General features: G+C 40.0%; 1 protein-coding gene across 5 annotated transcripts in view; it reads right to left on the bottom strand.

The window, feature by feature from the left end:
• Nucleotides 1-16417, bottom strand: part of AMPH (amphiphysin) — a 118634-nt gene that overhangs the window by 19131 nt on the left and 83086 nt on the right. For 2 of the 5 annotated variants that reach the window (XM_072153284.1, XM_072153289.1), the window contains 5 exons: nucleotides 16185-16217; nucleotides 10748-10807; nucleotides 10317-10430; nucleotides 4925-4984; nucleotides 4584-4643 (listed from right to left, as the gene is read on the bottom strand). In XM_072153284.1, the coding sequence (XP_072009385.1) occupies nucleotides 4584-4643; nucleotides 4925-4984; nucleotides 10317-10430; nucleotides 10748-10807; nucleotides 16185-16217 (327 nt within the window). The remainder of the gene's footprint in view (nucleotides 1-4583; nucleotides 4644-4924; nucleotides 4985-10316; nucleotides 10431-10747; nucleotides 10808-16184; nucleotides 16218-16417) is intronic. The other 3 variants (XM_072153286.1, XM_072153287.1, XM_072153288.1) reach the window with 3 other exon arrangements.

The raw sequence follows: 16417 nt of genomic DNA, 5'->3' as shown, positions 1-16417 counted from the left end.
ACGGGCTTCATATACATATACAGGAATGTATTAGAACAGTCTTACCGGTCTCGGGGGAGTGTAAAGGTGCTGGAGCTCGGTCAGGAGTATAAGTCCACTGGATCCACCAGGTCAGGATAAAGTTGACTGCACTGCACCTAGTAATCCCTATGGTAATCTCTCCCTGACCCCCACAGAATTAGCTCCTGCCCTTACAAGGGCAGTCCCAGGGTGACCCTAGATACTGTTAACACCCTGGTATTCCCTAATAAAATCCCAACGCGTTTCTAGACCTGGGGCTACCAGGATCTGTCATCAGGGGATATATAAATTCATCCAAGATGGACCAATAGTGGGGATTGATAGATTCCCCGCATAGCCGAACGGCGTGCACATGGACAGTGGTCCTTGAGAGTGATGAGGTGCCGCCGCTAGTTACGGGTGTGTCCCATAATAAACCATTTGGGGAAGAGGAGACGGCCAATCGCGTGGCCTTTCTACTCAACTGTGACACTTGGGGAGTCTGCAAAGGGTACATCCCTCCCCTAGTTACTCACCATGGCGTCCCTCATGGCATTAAGGCTGCTATCACCCTTCACTGCTTGAGACGCAAGCCACGGGTGGGTGCAGCCTCGTGGACCGCGTGCGAACCGGAAATGACCTAAAAGCCGTCACTTCCGGTTAGCGATCCGCTGTGGAACGCAAGCGGGCCGCTTTGACACGCAAACCGGAAGTGACGCAATCGTCATCACGCAAACCGGAAGTGATGTAATTATCATCACCAAGGGTGGTAGGGCCCGCCCCTCATTGATTATAGACCAATCATACAGAGATTGGAGGTTCCAGGTGCCGCCCACTCATAATCCTTGCGGCAGCTAGAGCTCCATTTCAGATGAAGCCATTACCACCATTGCTGAAATCTTAAGCAATAGGGTATATGTTAAAACAATAGTGGGGTAGGTTATAAGTTTCCAAATCAGTGTGTCCCTTAGTTCGAGTCCACATTGAAAGGTAAATCAGAAAAAAATAATAACCACAAACCCTATTTAGAATAATGTTACTATTCAAAACAATTGGGTTAATATAGCAGCGGGAATTGGTTTACTCAAAAGGTAGGTAAAAATACATCTCAGCCATCCAGAGTCAACACCTCATTAGCTGTATCTTGTCCTTAGGTTGCATTCGCCATAATCTGGCTATCAAATAAAACTCGTAAAAGTCAAATTCTCATTTAACCCATTCGGGGTCACTGTGTTACACCTATAGATCCATTTGGTTTCCCTCTGGAGTATAGCCCTATCCCAATCTCCCCCTCGCGGGTTGGGTTTCACCTGGTCAATACCCATAAAGTGGATTTCATCAATCCTCCCTCCCGTTACACATTAGGTCTTCTACATGGGTGAGTGTTTATTTTGATGGTCCAGAGATTTTAATCTTATATGTATTTTTTATAGATTTAATCATTAAAAGTTCGGTTTTATATAAGTTTTTTCACCCCGTGCTATGTTAAAACTCAGCACTAAAGTCAAGCTCTCCCCACTTTAGAACATTTCCTCTGCTGTGATGAATACCATTGACCAGACTTCAAGAGATCCGTTTAGTGATGTGGATCCTGGGCCGTCATTTACATTGAAGGGGGCATTCTGTAGCTTGGCTTCAGTGCTAAATTCTCTGCCTCCTTGGCCTTATACAAGGAATTTACATCTCACTTAAACGGAAATTTTCGGCATAATTCCACAATTCAGATCCATAAAAGGAATCTGGAAGGTGTTAAGCTGCTTCACAAGAAACTGATAGTGTTTTATGAGGTCATTTTCTTAGACAGGTTCCCTTTAAGCCAAGAGACAAATGGGGTGAAATCTGCATCTTGTTTTTTCTGTGGTTTATAGCATTCAGGGGCGGACTGGGAATTTAAAGTGGCCCTGGAAAAAACTCTAAAAGTGGCCCCATTCTGTTGGCGGGTCAAAACAAGTGGGTGTGGCCATGTGATGTGGGTGGAGTTACCAAGCTTCACACAAACTGTTGATATATGGTCTTAATCAACATGTACAGCGCAAAAAAGAGACTCATACCGCCTCCCTGTACAGGAAAAAGGCTTCTTTTTTTAAAAGAACACAACTTAATACTGCCTTTTATATAGTAAAAAAAAACCTACTATAATACTGCCCCCTATGTACAGGAATAATAACTACTATAATACTGCCCCCTATGTACAGGAATATAACTACTATAATACTGCCCCCTATGTACAGGAATATAACTACTATAATACTGCCCCCTATGTACAAGAATATAACTACTATACTACTGCCCCCTATGTACAGGAATATAACTACTATAATACTGCCCCTATGTATAGGAATATAACTACTATAATACTGCCTCCTATGTACAAGACTATAACTACTATAATACTGCCCCCTGTGTACAGGAATATAAATACTATAATACTGCCCCCTATGAACAAGAATATAACTACTATAATACTGCTCCCTATGTACAGGAATATAACTACTATAATACTGCCCCCTATGTACAAGAATATAACTAATACGGCCTCCTATGTACAAGAATATAACTACTATAATACTGCCTCCTTTGTAAAAGAATATAACTACTATAATACAAGCCCCAGACAGTCGGGCCACCGGGATTTTCCCCGGTGGGCTTTATGGCCAGTCCGCCCCTGATAGCATTAAAAGTTGAATTCCTGTCTCTGAATCCACATCAATAATAAACATTTTATGTATTCAAAACCTGCTGAAGAACTAAGTTTGGATAAATCCCATCTACTCTACCACTGAGGTTACTCACACCGTCTGTTCCAGGGCCAAACACAGGGTTTTTGTTCTGCACAAAAGCACTTGACTCCCAGTGCATGTTAAAGGAAATAAACCTGAGTTACAGGAAACATACCTTGGGGTACGTAAGCTGATGCTTGTTAAGGCAGATAAATCCGCAGTTTCGACACTAATCAAATGACCCCATTCGACGCACCTGTGCCCCTGACACAGGACGCTGGGTCATGATCATAATAATGCACGCACCTTGTTTGTGTGAAACTGCTCCTTGCTCCCGAAAGCCGGTGACATCACCGAGCTCTCGGAAAGCACTGGCACATGCGCACTGTATCTTAATTTCCGCTTTGTATTGCGCTTTACGAGAGCTCGGTGACATCACCGGCTCTCGAGAGCGAGGGAAAGTGGGGGGAGCAGTTTCACACGTGCAAGGCGTGTGCATTATTATGATTGTGACCGAGCGTCCTGTGTCAGGTGCACAGGTGCGCCGAATGGGGTCATTTGATTAGTGTAAAATTATTTTTTTGCCAAAACTGTTGATTTATGTGCCTTAACAAGACCACATCAGCTTACATACCCCAAGGTAAAGGTATGTTTAGGTCAAAATGACCATTTTGAAATGGTAGGTTTCCTTTAAAGGTGACTCTATGTGTAACTTCAGTTATATTTCAGGGAGCTTTAGGGATTGAAAGTTATTTATCACAGTTACAGATTGTATAGGAGGATGGAAAATGAAATACCTATGCAGTCCATAAACTGCATAGCTGTTAAACTGGAAGGTTCCAGCAACTTTGTTGTTACTGTACACATTCATTTTTTCATATATACATGTGTAATATGTTAGTTATTTTCCTTGCAACAGCAATTTGCATTAGCAGTATAGAATATGAGAATTATACAGCTTGGATATGTGTTTTAGGTATAAATTTATTTTGTAATGCATTCTTTTTGCGCAAAGTTACATGAAGGTGGACGTTACTTTAAATGGCTCTTCAAGATAGTGGTAATAATCAGGCCGTATTACTTTTAAGAAATATATAATAATCAAAGCACCCAGCAGGATATTTGCAGTTCAACTTCTTAGTAATTCTGTTGCAGCACTTGTGCACCAGAAATAAAATCTATGTTCAATATACAGCAGTTTTCTGGTTCAAGTTATAGTAAATTTGGATGTGTTTGCTTGCCTTCTTTCCCACATCCCCCCCTTTTTTACACAAATAACCATAAAGTTGCAAACTACATGGCCAGAAATTGCCACTATTTCATTCCATATACACCTATAAACTGGCACACAGGGCCTGATACTCTGGCCCAATAGAAATTAGGAGCTCATTTACTTTTACTTTACTAGGTTGTTTTTTAGCTCAAATAAAGATGTTTGATGCTTCATGTTCTAGTGATTTTATGAAGCAATGTACATGTAGACATATGCCTTTGTGCTATATATGAATATATATATATATATATATTTTTTTTTCTTTTGTAACACTTTTAGCCACCATTTTAAATGTTTATGCATTTTGTTACATTAAAATAACTTCATTTTGAATCAAATTTAGGTTTGGAGTCCTAATCTACAGCAGCATAATGACATACTGGTGGTTTGGGGTCCTCAAACACAGTGCCAGGTATCCTGTAAACCAACTAAAAGCTTATTGCAAGATGTTTCTATAATTGTTAATAATTGATAAAGGACTGTATGCATGCTGGGATGACCTTCACATGGCAGGCAAAAAGCTTACATTTGAAACAAATGTAAGGAATATGAATCCAGCAGGATTCTCTGTTTACAGGGCAGACACCTACCTTGCTGCCCTCTGTATCAGCTTCATCAGCTGTCTTGATATCTGCAGATTCAATAGTTCCCTTCACAGTAAGGAAACAATGTAACAACCACGTCAGCTATGATCACCAATAGAGTATAATAGCAAATATGTACAAAAGACTCAGACTGCATGATGAATAATGAATGGTACAATCTATTTATACTACAGCAAAAAAGATCCACGTTACTTATACGCTATGACAAGATGTTTAGAAGACAAGCTGTGATGACTCTCATATTAAACGGTGGTGAACAATATACATTAAAAACAGCAAGGAAAAAAAATCTAAATCTATTGTCTGTTTACAGGGCAGACACCTACCTTGCTGCCCTCTGTGTCACCTTCATGAGCCGTCTTGAGATCGTCTGATTCAGTTGTTTCCTTCACAGGAAGGAATTATTATCATAGCCATGTCAGGTATGATCAACAGTATAGTCAATTATGTAAATGTAAGAATGAATATGGAATGGGTGATGAAATCATGGTAAAAAAATAATGAATGGCACAATTTAATGGCAACACTATAGTAAAAAAACAATTAACAGTATCAATATCATATAGATCTTATATCTATCCACTGTATTTATATTATATCTACAGACTACAGTATCTATTCATCTATCTACCTATACACAGTGCATCTATGAAAGCAACAGCCTGCCTGCCTGCATAACTGACTCAATTACATGGGTTCTATTAAAGTGTCAGCTACAAGACCCCATATAGATATACCCATAATTACCCCGTAACTAATATAGCCTATAATAGGACACATACAAAAAAAAAAACCTGCATCAATGTAATCTTTGAGAAAAACTGCTTAGTTCCCCCAACAGTTGCCCCCAAGTTGCACCATGCCAACACTTGTATTTGGGTCCTTTATTTTTGGATCTGACTGCCACATGTAACATCTGTGATTCAGGCTTCAGTGCCATCTACTGCCTATAAAGTAGAAGTAGTACGGTAGAAGACGCACTGCTCACTGTGCTGTTGTACTTAGTTTACATTCTTTCCTGCCTTATTTCAATCATGACTGTCTGCCTACTTCCCAGTGCTTGCTATAGGTCTTCTTTGGATCGTTCTAGTGTTTTCTGGACTCTGGATTTTTGATTTTCTGACCATCCATTTGTCTCTTAGTATAGGATATTATGCTTTTATTATGGTTTTGATCCATATTTGTACCATCATACATTAGATATATAAACACTATATATATATATATATATATATATATATATATATATATATACACATAAAGTATTAAAACAAAATATACACGCATACTGCATCACATACATATAGCTCATACATACATATAGTGTATACACACACATACAGCAAATACACACACATATATGCAACATATATACATGTATACAGCCTATACACAAATACAGCATATATAACCGCATGTACACATATACTGTACATACGGTATACACATCATATATACACACATACAATATATTCAGATTATACAAACACATACAGCATATACACACATACAAAATAGTCAGAAAATAGAATATACATCCACATAAAGCAGATACACACAGGACACTCATGTATATACTCAATGTCAGGCATTTTTCTTATTCCACACATGGAGGAAGTAGATGGCAGGAAGTAAAGAGGAGATATTCCTAGTCCTGCAGTCCCCTTCCCCAATATTTCTCAGCTGTGCACTGTGGAAGATGTGCACTGTTATATAAATATTATGCTGTACAATGTGCAGCATAAAATGTATATAACAGTGCCCCTCCTTCATTATTTAGTGTGGCAAGTCATGTTGCCGGGTCCACCAAAACTGTAGACCCTGTATCAGCTGCTATGGCTGCTACTGTTATAGTTACACCCCTACCCGAAACTAAGTCACCTAATTATCTAAAAAGTAGTTACACATCTTGTAGCATACATACTCAGCTTCCACAAGCTTGAGGTTGCCTGAACAGTGGCATGAAAATCTGTGTACAACTTTTGTGTTGTATAAGACCAATGGGGTAGCCCAATGTCAATTGATTTACTGATGTACTGTACTCCGTGACTTCATAGCTTGGTAGTGGAAAGCATCATACCAGATTTTATTGGTAACCAATCGATGCTTATAAGCTGCTGACTGATAAGCTGGTACATGGCACCTGGTGTGAAGATGGCGGATAGGGGCAAATAATCGCATGTGCTAGCACTGATAAATATGCCACTATGTGTCTATATTGTTGTAAAAAATAATACATTCCTTACTGTATAATCTTTATCATGCAACTTTACCCTCCTAAATGGCATCCAACCATGAGTGCAAAGAACACCAACAGAGTGACGGCAACAGCGCCTTGTGTCAAGTGGGCAACTGGGTTCTCATGTAGACACTGACAGCATGTCAATTCAACTGTTTGTAGGAAGTGTGCACTTTTGTGACTTTGGATGTGCCTAAGACAACCTTCCATCAAATTTGCCATGGTCTAGTTTTCTACAGTGCTATTACCTGATTCCAGATGTTATGGTTGTGACTTTTTGTAAAAAGTTGCAAATCCATACTTGCTTTTGTCAGGTGTAGGAAAGCTGCTTGCAACTTTTATTTTTTAAAAACCTATACCAGGGTATAACTAGGAGAGCTTGGGCCCCAAAGCAGATTTTAGCATGGGACCCCCCTTCCCCTTCAACAAAAATATACATATTTTACTGTCAGGATTATAAAATCACATGCATTTACACACTCACATTTACACACATTTATTTGTTATACACACACATTGGGGCATATTTACTAAAAATAGTGCCGTGTGGACTGCACTGTGTTTCCTGTGTAGTGTGCAGGGGGCACCAGATTCAGGATTTCTGGCATACTTTCTTCCTGTGTAGTGTGCAGGGGGCACCAGATTCAGGATTTCTGGCATACTTTCTTCATAAATCTGGCACCCCCTGCACTGCCTGACAGTGTAGAAACTGTCAGGCAGTGTGTAAAACTTTGTTTTGGTGCTCCTTTGGTATGTGCAACACAATTCTTTCAGACTCTGCATGACTGAGCACCCCTTCCGTGCAGAAATTTGTGTGGATGAAGACTAGGGCACAGCGCTACAAATAAAGGCCGCATGTGACTCAAATGTGGTACAGACACCTATTAAATACCTGTGCAAGCAGTCGGACAGAAAAGTGGCACACGGCCCTTAGTTAATGTTCCCCATAAAGTTCTACACACATACACTCACTTTTATATACTCGCGCACACATTTATGTGTATACACATACATGCAGAATAAACACACCATATACACATACATACAGTAAATAGACACATAAATACAGTATATACAGCAAATACATACACACCACATACACTCATACAGCATAAACAAATATATACACATATATAAATATATATATATATATTTATGCATAAATTATATATATATATATATATATATATATATATATATATATATATATACATATACACATATATATACATGCATATATACACATACAATATCTATATTATCTATTTCACACAAAATAGATAATATACATATACAAAAAGTTAATTGCTGTTTTGATTGGCCGGGCAGGCGATAGAGCCGGCGGACGGCTGGCTTGGACGGGCCGAAGTTCTGTGCCGTCAGCAGCTGTCTTAGGGTAGGGAGGAATCCAGGTGGTTCTTATAGCAGGCAGACGAGAGGGCGGGCCGCGGGCGGTTTGGATTGCCGAAGTGCACTGGCTGCACCATCGGCTGCGAGGGAGGGAAGGTTTCTGTTCTGGCTGCAGGAGCAGTTTGTGGGCAAGCCGGAGGGTGGACGGCAGTCCCTACAGGTGGGTGGACCTGATCAGCATAGCAAGCTGCTGTGCTGTATCGGTCAGCAGGGAGAGAAGGCCGGGGATAATGGCAGTGACTGATAAATTCTCCGCCGTCCATCCCGGGCCCCTGAGAAGCACGGGCCCCATAGCAGCTGCTACTGTGGTTGTTATGCCACTGACTTAAACTCAGATGCATTCAACACCTAAGACACATCTGACCAACAGAATGAAAATATAAGCCAAGAGAACAAAGCCAAAACAACAGCACATGTGCCCATTAAGATATACCTTCTGCTGTATAAAGCAATTGGCCCTATATAGATTATGACAGCTATATGTTATAATCTAATATATATAGCTGAGTGTATGTGTGTATGTATGTATGTATGTCCCCTAAAGGAATCTGCAACATCACATTTAATATCACCAAATTTTGCACAGTTGTTGCCTGTGACTCAGAGAATGTCATAGACTCTGTTTTGAGCTGAAATTTTCACCCTGCGCTTTCCAAAATCCACTTATTACCCACCACATACAGGAGCCATTGTCTGCTGCTGCTGTGGCAGTTGGAAGATGAGCCGTGATTGGTTGCTGTTCTGCCACAGGTCATTAATATGAGCTCTGAGCTGTGATTGGCTACTATAGGCAATGAGTAGAAGACAACTTATGTGTGTGGTAAGGTTGTAAGATGGATAGGGCTACAGAGATAGGGGGAGATTTATCATAAATGTCTGAGGTAAAAGTGTTATAGTTTTGCCCATGGAAACCAATGAGAGATCAGCTGTAATTTTATAAACAGCTGTGCAAAAATGAAACTTTAGCTCTGATTGGTTGCCGTAGGCAGCTAGAGAAGTTCTGCTTTCAGACACTTCAGGTAAATCCCCACATAGACAAAGTGACATTCACTGGAATGAGAGTGCCAGAAACAGACAGTCACTGGAATGAGAGTGTCGGCAACAGACAGTCACTGAAAGAGACTACCGGCGATAGAAAGTCACTGAAAGAGACTGCCAGAGACAGTCTATAGATACAGATAAAACATTTTTTTAGTTACTATCCTGGGCATCGCCGGGAGGTACAGGTAGTTGAAGATAAAGTTGAATAAAGACAGAGATCCATCAAGTCCACCTTAGACTTTGATACAGAGAAAGGCAAAAAACTTCATCAGACGTATGCTAATTGACCCATGGTGGGAAGAAAATCCCTTTCAAGACTCTAATATGGCAGTGAGATTAAGGTAAATAAAATTTAGTACACCCTGTTTTTCTAAGAAGACCAGATACACTCAAAAAGCACTGGAATTCCGGAAAATTGTATAAAAAAAGATCAACTTTCCAAGTTACATAATCCTACAGTAAAGAAGGCAAAAAAACCTCCATGAGGCTGATGCCAACTGACCTAAAGGGGGTGGGGGATTCCTTAACGGCCCAATATAGCAGAACAAATCCCTATGTCCCATTTCAAGAATCTAGTTTCCATAACATCTACCATAACAACACCCAACAGCAGAGAGTTCCAGTGTAGTATTCCTTTTTATGGCAAATGTGACACAGTCTTTCCTCTAGACAAAAAGGATGTCCTTGTCATTGTTGCAGGTCTGTATGTAACAATATCATTACAAAGATCTCTGTACTGTCATTCAAGTATTTGTACATTGTAAATAGTTTGCCCTGTAAATATCTTATTCCCAAACCCAATAACCCAGAGTTTGATAATCTGTTTTCTCATAGAATTAAGAAGCCTTGGAGGAGTGACCTCTGGTACATCCTGAACCATGTACATTTTCCTATCAAGTGATCCAGTGATTTCTAAACATTTCTGATCTACATTTAGAAATAAGGGAGTAATGATTAGGGATGGATGACTGCAATGTAATGAGATGGGATAAATGAGCTGATGTTGGCTGATGTTTCTTCTGACTCACCATTATCTTCTCAGTTGAATCATTTTGCTCATCAGCTTTAGTGTCCTCAGCAGGGACATCAGGCTGTACCTCCTCAGTCTTGCTCTCCTCAGCAGGTGCTACATCTGATTCCACCTTTTTTGTCACAATATAAAATATTTACTGGCTGAACTCAATGGCTTTCATTATAAAACCTCTCATGTATGGGGCAGACATGACATTGTTACAGACTCTAAATTGAAATCATGACCTGTACTTGAGTGATAAACAATGTGCATAAAACTGTAATAATTTTGACAAGACGCCCAGATACAGGTGAAAGTGCCAATAAGTCAAAACATGTAAAACTGAAAAGCAGTATAAAAGTTATCATTTGTCATTCTTTCTTGCACTTCTGTGAAAACTTAAAATCAACATTCACATTGACAGCCAAGAACTTAATTTTTACTTACCGTCCAGTCCCCAGCACTTTGCTCTGATTGTGTTGTAAAAAGGGATGTGGGTGCGTCAGGCTGGAAAGACACAAATATACAATTGTGGATCATTCCATTATGCTTGGATCATTCCATTATTTCACAAAACTGACTCTATTAGATATCTCAATTTATGTTCAAAGACTGCTGAAAGACTGTCATGCAAATCTTTTTAGCCACAGATTTGTCCAACCATAACCCCATCTGGACGATGTATTACTACATCACGTGTCGACTGTGGGTGTTTGGAGAGGGCTCACAGGGTGAGCCATCTTTATTGCCAGTGAGTGTTTTCTGCTTATTGCAGCAAACACCCACCGGTAACACCCGCAATCTGTGTCTGCACCGATTGCAGGTGTTAAACCTTGCACATTGTAATAGATGATGTGGAAAATCCCTATATACTGCCAGGCTGCAGATAAAGTACCCTAGGGGGTCTGAAAAATAGCGAAAAACAGGCCCTAGAACTGATATATACAGTACAGTCATGGCCATAAGTTTTGAGAATGACACAAATATTATATTTTCATATGATCTGTTGCCCTCTGGTTTTTATGTGTGTTTGTCAGATGTTCTTATCACATACAGAAATACAAGTGCAATCATAAGATCTGTGGAGTTTCCAGGCCATGGATCCAAAATCTCTATGTTTTGTTCCCTAAGCCATTTAGTTATCACCTTTGCTTTATGGCAAGGTGCTCCATCATGCTGGAAAAGGCATTGTTGATCACCAAACTGCTCTTGGACGGTTGGGAGAAGTTGCTCTTGGAGGACATTCTGGTACCATTCTTTATTCATGGATGTGTTTTTAGGCAAGACTGTGAGAGAGCCGATTCCCTTGGCTGAGAAGCCGCCCCACACATGAATGGTTGCAGGATGCTTTACAGTTGGCATGAGACAAGACTGGTGGTAACGCTCACCTTGTCTTCTCCGAACAAGCTATTTTCCAGATGTTCCAAACAATCGGAAAGGGGATTCATCAGAGAAAATGACTTTACCCCAGTCCTCAGCAGTTCACTCCCTGAACCTTTTCCCTGTCCCTGTCCCTGATGTTTTTTCTGGAGAGAAGTGGCTTCTTTGCTGCTCTTCTTGACACCAGGCCTTGCTCCAAGAGTCTCCGCCTCACAGCGCATGCAGATGCACTCATACCTGCCTGCTGCCATTTCTGAGCAAGCTCTGCACTGCTGGTAGCCCAATCCGAAGCTGAAACACTTTTAAGAGACGGTCCTGGGGCCTGGGCGCCCTGGAGCCTTTTTGGCAACAATGGATCCTCTCTCCTTGAATTCCTTGATGATGCGATAGATTGTTGACTGAGGTGCAATCTTTCTAGCTGTCTTTCTAAAGTGTCCAGTGGTATGAGTCTTACTTATTAATGACAGATTGATCTCCAGCCCTGTCCTCATCAACACCCACACCTGTGTTAATGGAGCAATCACTGAAACGATGTTAGCTGCTCCTTTTAGGGTGCGGTCACACGTTGCAGTTAAAACTGCATCGCAATTAGTTTTGGGTTGTTTTTAGGTGGTATTACTTATTTTAACAAGTAAAAGACATTAAATCAACAGGTGAATTACATTTGTGGAACAGCTTTCTCCTTCAAAATCAAATTCACCCATTCAGTTCATGTCTTTCACCTGTGAAATTGACAAAACTGCACCTAAAACCACCTCAAAACTAATTGCGATGCAGTTTTAACTGCAACGTGTGACCGCACCCTCAAGGCAGGCCTGCAATGAAGTTGAAATGTGTTTTGGAGGAAAAAGTTCATTTTCTAGGCAAATATTGACTTTGCAATTATAACATTCTGGAGTATATGCAAATTGCCATTATAAAACCTGATGCAGTAGACTTTGTAAAAATTAACATTTGTATCATTCTCAAAACTTTTGACTGTAAAACATGTTAAGTATCTAACATGTCCCAAAATGTCTGATCTATCAAAATAAAATAAAAGTTATTCCCAGCGTTTGACCCCTTAATAGAAAATAGCGCCCAAAGTCGAAAATGGCAATTTTTTGCTATTTTTCAAAATATAAAAAAATTCTATAAAATGTGATCAAAAGGCTGTACAGTCCTCAAAATGGTAGCATTGAAAACTTCATCAAAAGTTGCAAAAAATTACACCACACACAACTCTATCCACTGAAGTATGAGAAAGTTATAAGCATCAGAACATGGCAAAATGAGGATTGTTTTTTTGTACAGGAGGTTTTAATTTTTGTGAATATATGCAAAAAATTCTAAAACCTACGGTATATAAATTTGGCATCCCAGTGATTGCACCAACCCAAAGAATCAAGTAGACGTGTCATTTGGGGCACACAGTGAAAGCCTTAAAATCCAAGCCCACAAGACAACAGTGCATATGCATTTTTTCACCAATTTCACTGCATTTGGAACTTTTTTGGAACCTCATCGTAATAGATGTAATAGATGATGTGGAAAATCCCTATATACTGCCAGGCTGCGGATAAAGTACCCTAGGGGGTCTGAAAAATAGCGAAAAATAGGCCCTAGAACTGATATATACAGTACAGTCATGGCCATAAGTTTTGAGAATGACACAAATATTATATTTTCACATGATCTGTTGCCCTCTGGCAACTCTGTACACTGAAGTATGAGAAAGTTATAAGCATCAGAACATGGCAAAATGAGGATTTTTTTTTTGTACAGGAGGTTTTAATTTTTGTGAATATATGCAAAAAATTATAAAACCTACGGTATATAAATTTGGCATCCCAGTGATTGCACCAACCCAAAGAATCAAGTAGACGTGTCATTTGGGGCACACAGTGAAAGCCAGCAGATAAAGTTCCATGCCCTGTACCACTTCCCAGTACAGGGCATGGAATAATAAATATTGTCACTATGAAGTGCAATTTGTTACACAGAAAACAAGCCTACACAGAGCTCTTTACATGGAAAAATAAAAAAGTTATGGATTTTTGTAGGTGGGGAGTTAAAAATGAATAAAAAAAACAAAACAAAAAGGGCCTGGTTGTTAAGGAGTTAAAGGGATGCCTCAATCCGACACAGTGGATGGAGGCATCTGCTTTTGGCACATATGACATTGGAGTCTTTTGTTATTTTGGCAGAAGAGGAGTGGAATTTTTTTGTGCAAACATTTGTGACTTTTTGCAACATCAATATCCATATTTCAAAACTCGGTTGTGGCAAACTTTGCTGGGCGGGTGAAAAAAAGCCGCAAATAAAGAGAAAAGAATGTGATAATCCCCCATCCCCATTTTTTCTTAAAGCTGATCATTTTGCAATACAAAATTTTAGATAAGATAAGCCTAGGAGGAAAATAATAAAGACACATCTGCACCACTAGCAACATTAAATAATAGCCAGGATTTTCATTAGTCGGGCCAGTAGGAATAGATCAGCAGGGAAGCCCTTGTTAAAGAAGGAATTATTTTGAACAAATAATAAAAAATGTAACATACTTTATCAATTTATTTTGTAGTGTTTCTGTTGTATGTTTTATGAAGGTGCACTTTTTGGAAATTTCTCACTTGATTGGTTTCTGCTGCTACTAACTTAAAAGCAGAGTACAGGTGTACAGAATGCTGACACTTGGGCAAGGTCCCTGCTTTGATATAAAGCTTTGTGCAGGGGAATCTTCTCTGAAGAGATGTTGGCAGAAGAGATCGAGGGAATTCTTTCAATAGATTTGTCGGCTGTCTGCAGAGCAGGAACTACCGTACATACTCGATTATATAAGCCAAGTTTTTCAGCACAAAATTTGTCCTGAAAAAACCTAACTCAGCTAATACTCTAATCTATAAAAAAAATGAATTCCATTCCAATGCCCCCCATAAGTCCTCTCTTTGCTTCCGATGCTCCGGTGCCTCATCGGGTTCTTCCGCTCCTCTTCGGGTCCCCTCGTGATGCCAGCGGCTCACAAACAAAGATGTTGGCAAGCGGCTTTGCACGAAGACCCAAAGAGAGCCAAACGACCCTAGGAGGAGTGAAGAAGACTGAAAAACCCAAGGAGGATCCAAAGCTAGAAGTGGACCTATGGGGGGCATCGGAAAGGTGAGTACAGTATTAATTTTTTTAAATTCAAAGCTTGGCATACTCAGGCAGGAGCTGGCAGGCTATATACTACAGGGGGACCGGCCGGCTATATGCAATGGGCTGGCAAGCTATAAATTACAGGGGGTGGCAGGCTATATACTAGGGGGTTGGCAGGCTACATACTACAGGGGGCTGGAAGGCTACATACTACAGGGAGCTGGCAGGCTATATACTACAGGGGCCTGTAAGCTATATACTGGGGGGATGGCAGGCTATGTACTACAGGGGCTGGCAGGATATATACTAGGGGGCTAGCAAGCTATATACTAGGGGGCTGGCAGGCTATATACTACAGGGGCTGACAGGCTATATACTACAGGGGCTGACAGGCTATATACTACAGGGGCTGGCTATACACTACAGGGGGCTGGCTATATACTGCAGAGGCTGGTAGGTTATATACTAGGGGGGCAGGGGCTGGCAGGCTATATACTGGGGGGGCAGGGGCTGGCTATATACTGCAGAAGCTGTCAGGCTATATAATGGGGGGCAGAGCCTGGCAGGCTATATACTGGGGGCGGGGGCTGTGACCAATGCATTTCACACCCTCAACAATAGGTTTTCCAAGTTTTTTGTGTTAAAATTAGGTACCTCGGCTTATACTTAGGTCGGCTTATGCTCGGGTGTATACAATACGTCATGGGGAAATACCATCTGTCCATATATGGTGTTTCTACATCTCTGAGGGCTTTCCCTGACACAAGGTTCCTTAATTATATAATGCTATCCAATTAGTAACTTTTGGGTTCTTTGGGACATATGAGCGCATTTCCCTACATATCCTCTCCTCTTCTCTCTGCTCAGAGAGGATTCCCCTGCAGCAAGCATTTATGGAATCTCCGTGCTTGATGTCAGAGCAGGGCATGTGCAGAGCCGTGCATCTAAGTTACTCACAGGAGAAACAGTTAGGTCAGAAATTTACAGAAAGTGCACTTTTAAAAAACATACATAAAGTACATGACATTTTTTATTATAAGGACTCAAAACATAGAAATTTGTTCAGAATTTTAGTTATAGTAATAGGTTTTAAGACAGTAAGCTACTCTATTTATTGTTATGACTTAGATGATAAACATTTTAGATTTGTTAATATTCTAAAACATTATAAATCAATCTAAATTTGTTGATTGCATTTTCAACATCAATCATTGTTTTATCATCCCACCTACATCATATTAATTACTTATGTATATATAATACACAGATCATGAGGGTTTTTAAATATTTAAGTACACAATTAGCTTGTGAACCAGTATTTGCCATTTCCTGATTAACAATATTTCATGTTCGCTCATAGACATTCTACTTTTTCAAATATATTTGAACTAACCTGTGTCATTCCATTAAATGCACTACTGGATGCCTAAAAAAAATCGAGAGGAAGAACATTAACATTTGAAGTTGTTCTCAATAAAACATGATGATGATGATAACATACAAGCCAAGAGGATAGGATTGTTAGGTATAAGGCAAACTCATGCAGGGTACACAAAAAAAAAACATGAAATTAAAGTCTGCATTAAACCTTGATGATAAATGGCAAGTTATAAAAACCACATTTCA

Source organism: Engystomops pustulosus, chromosome 5, assembly GCF_040894005.1.
Source record: "Engystomops pustulosus chromosome 5, aEngPut4.maternal, whole genome shotgun sequence".
Classification (NCBI taxonomy): Eukaryota; Metazoa; Chordata; class Amphibia; order Anura; family Leptodactylidae; genus Engystomops; species Engystomops pustulosus.
This window is presented reverse-complemented; position numbering and strand designations above follow the sequence as displayed.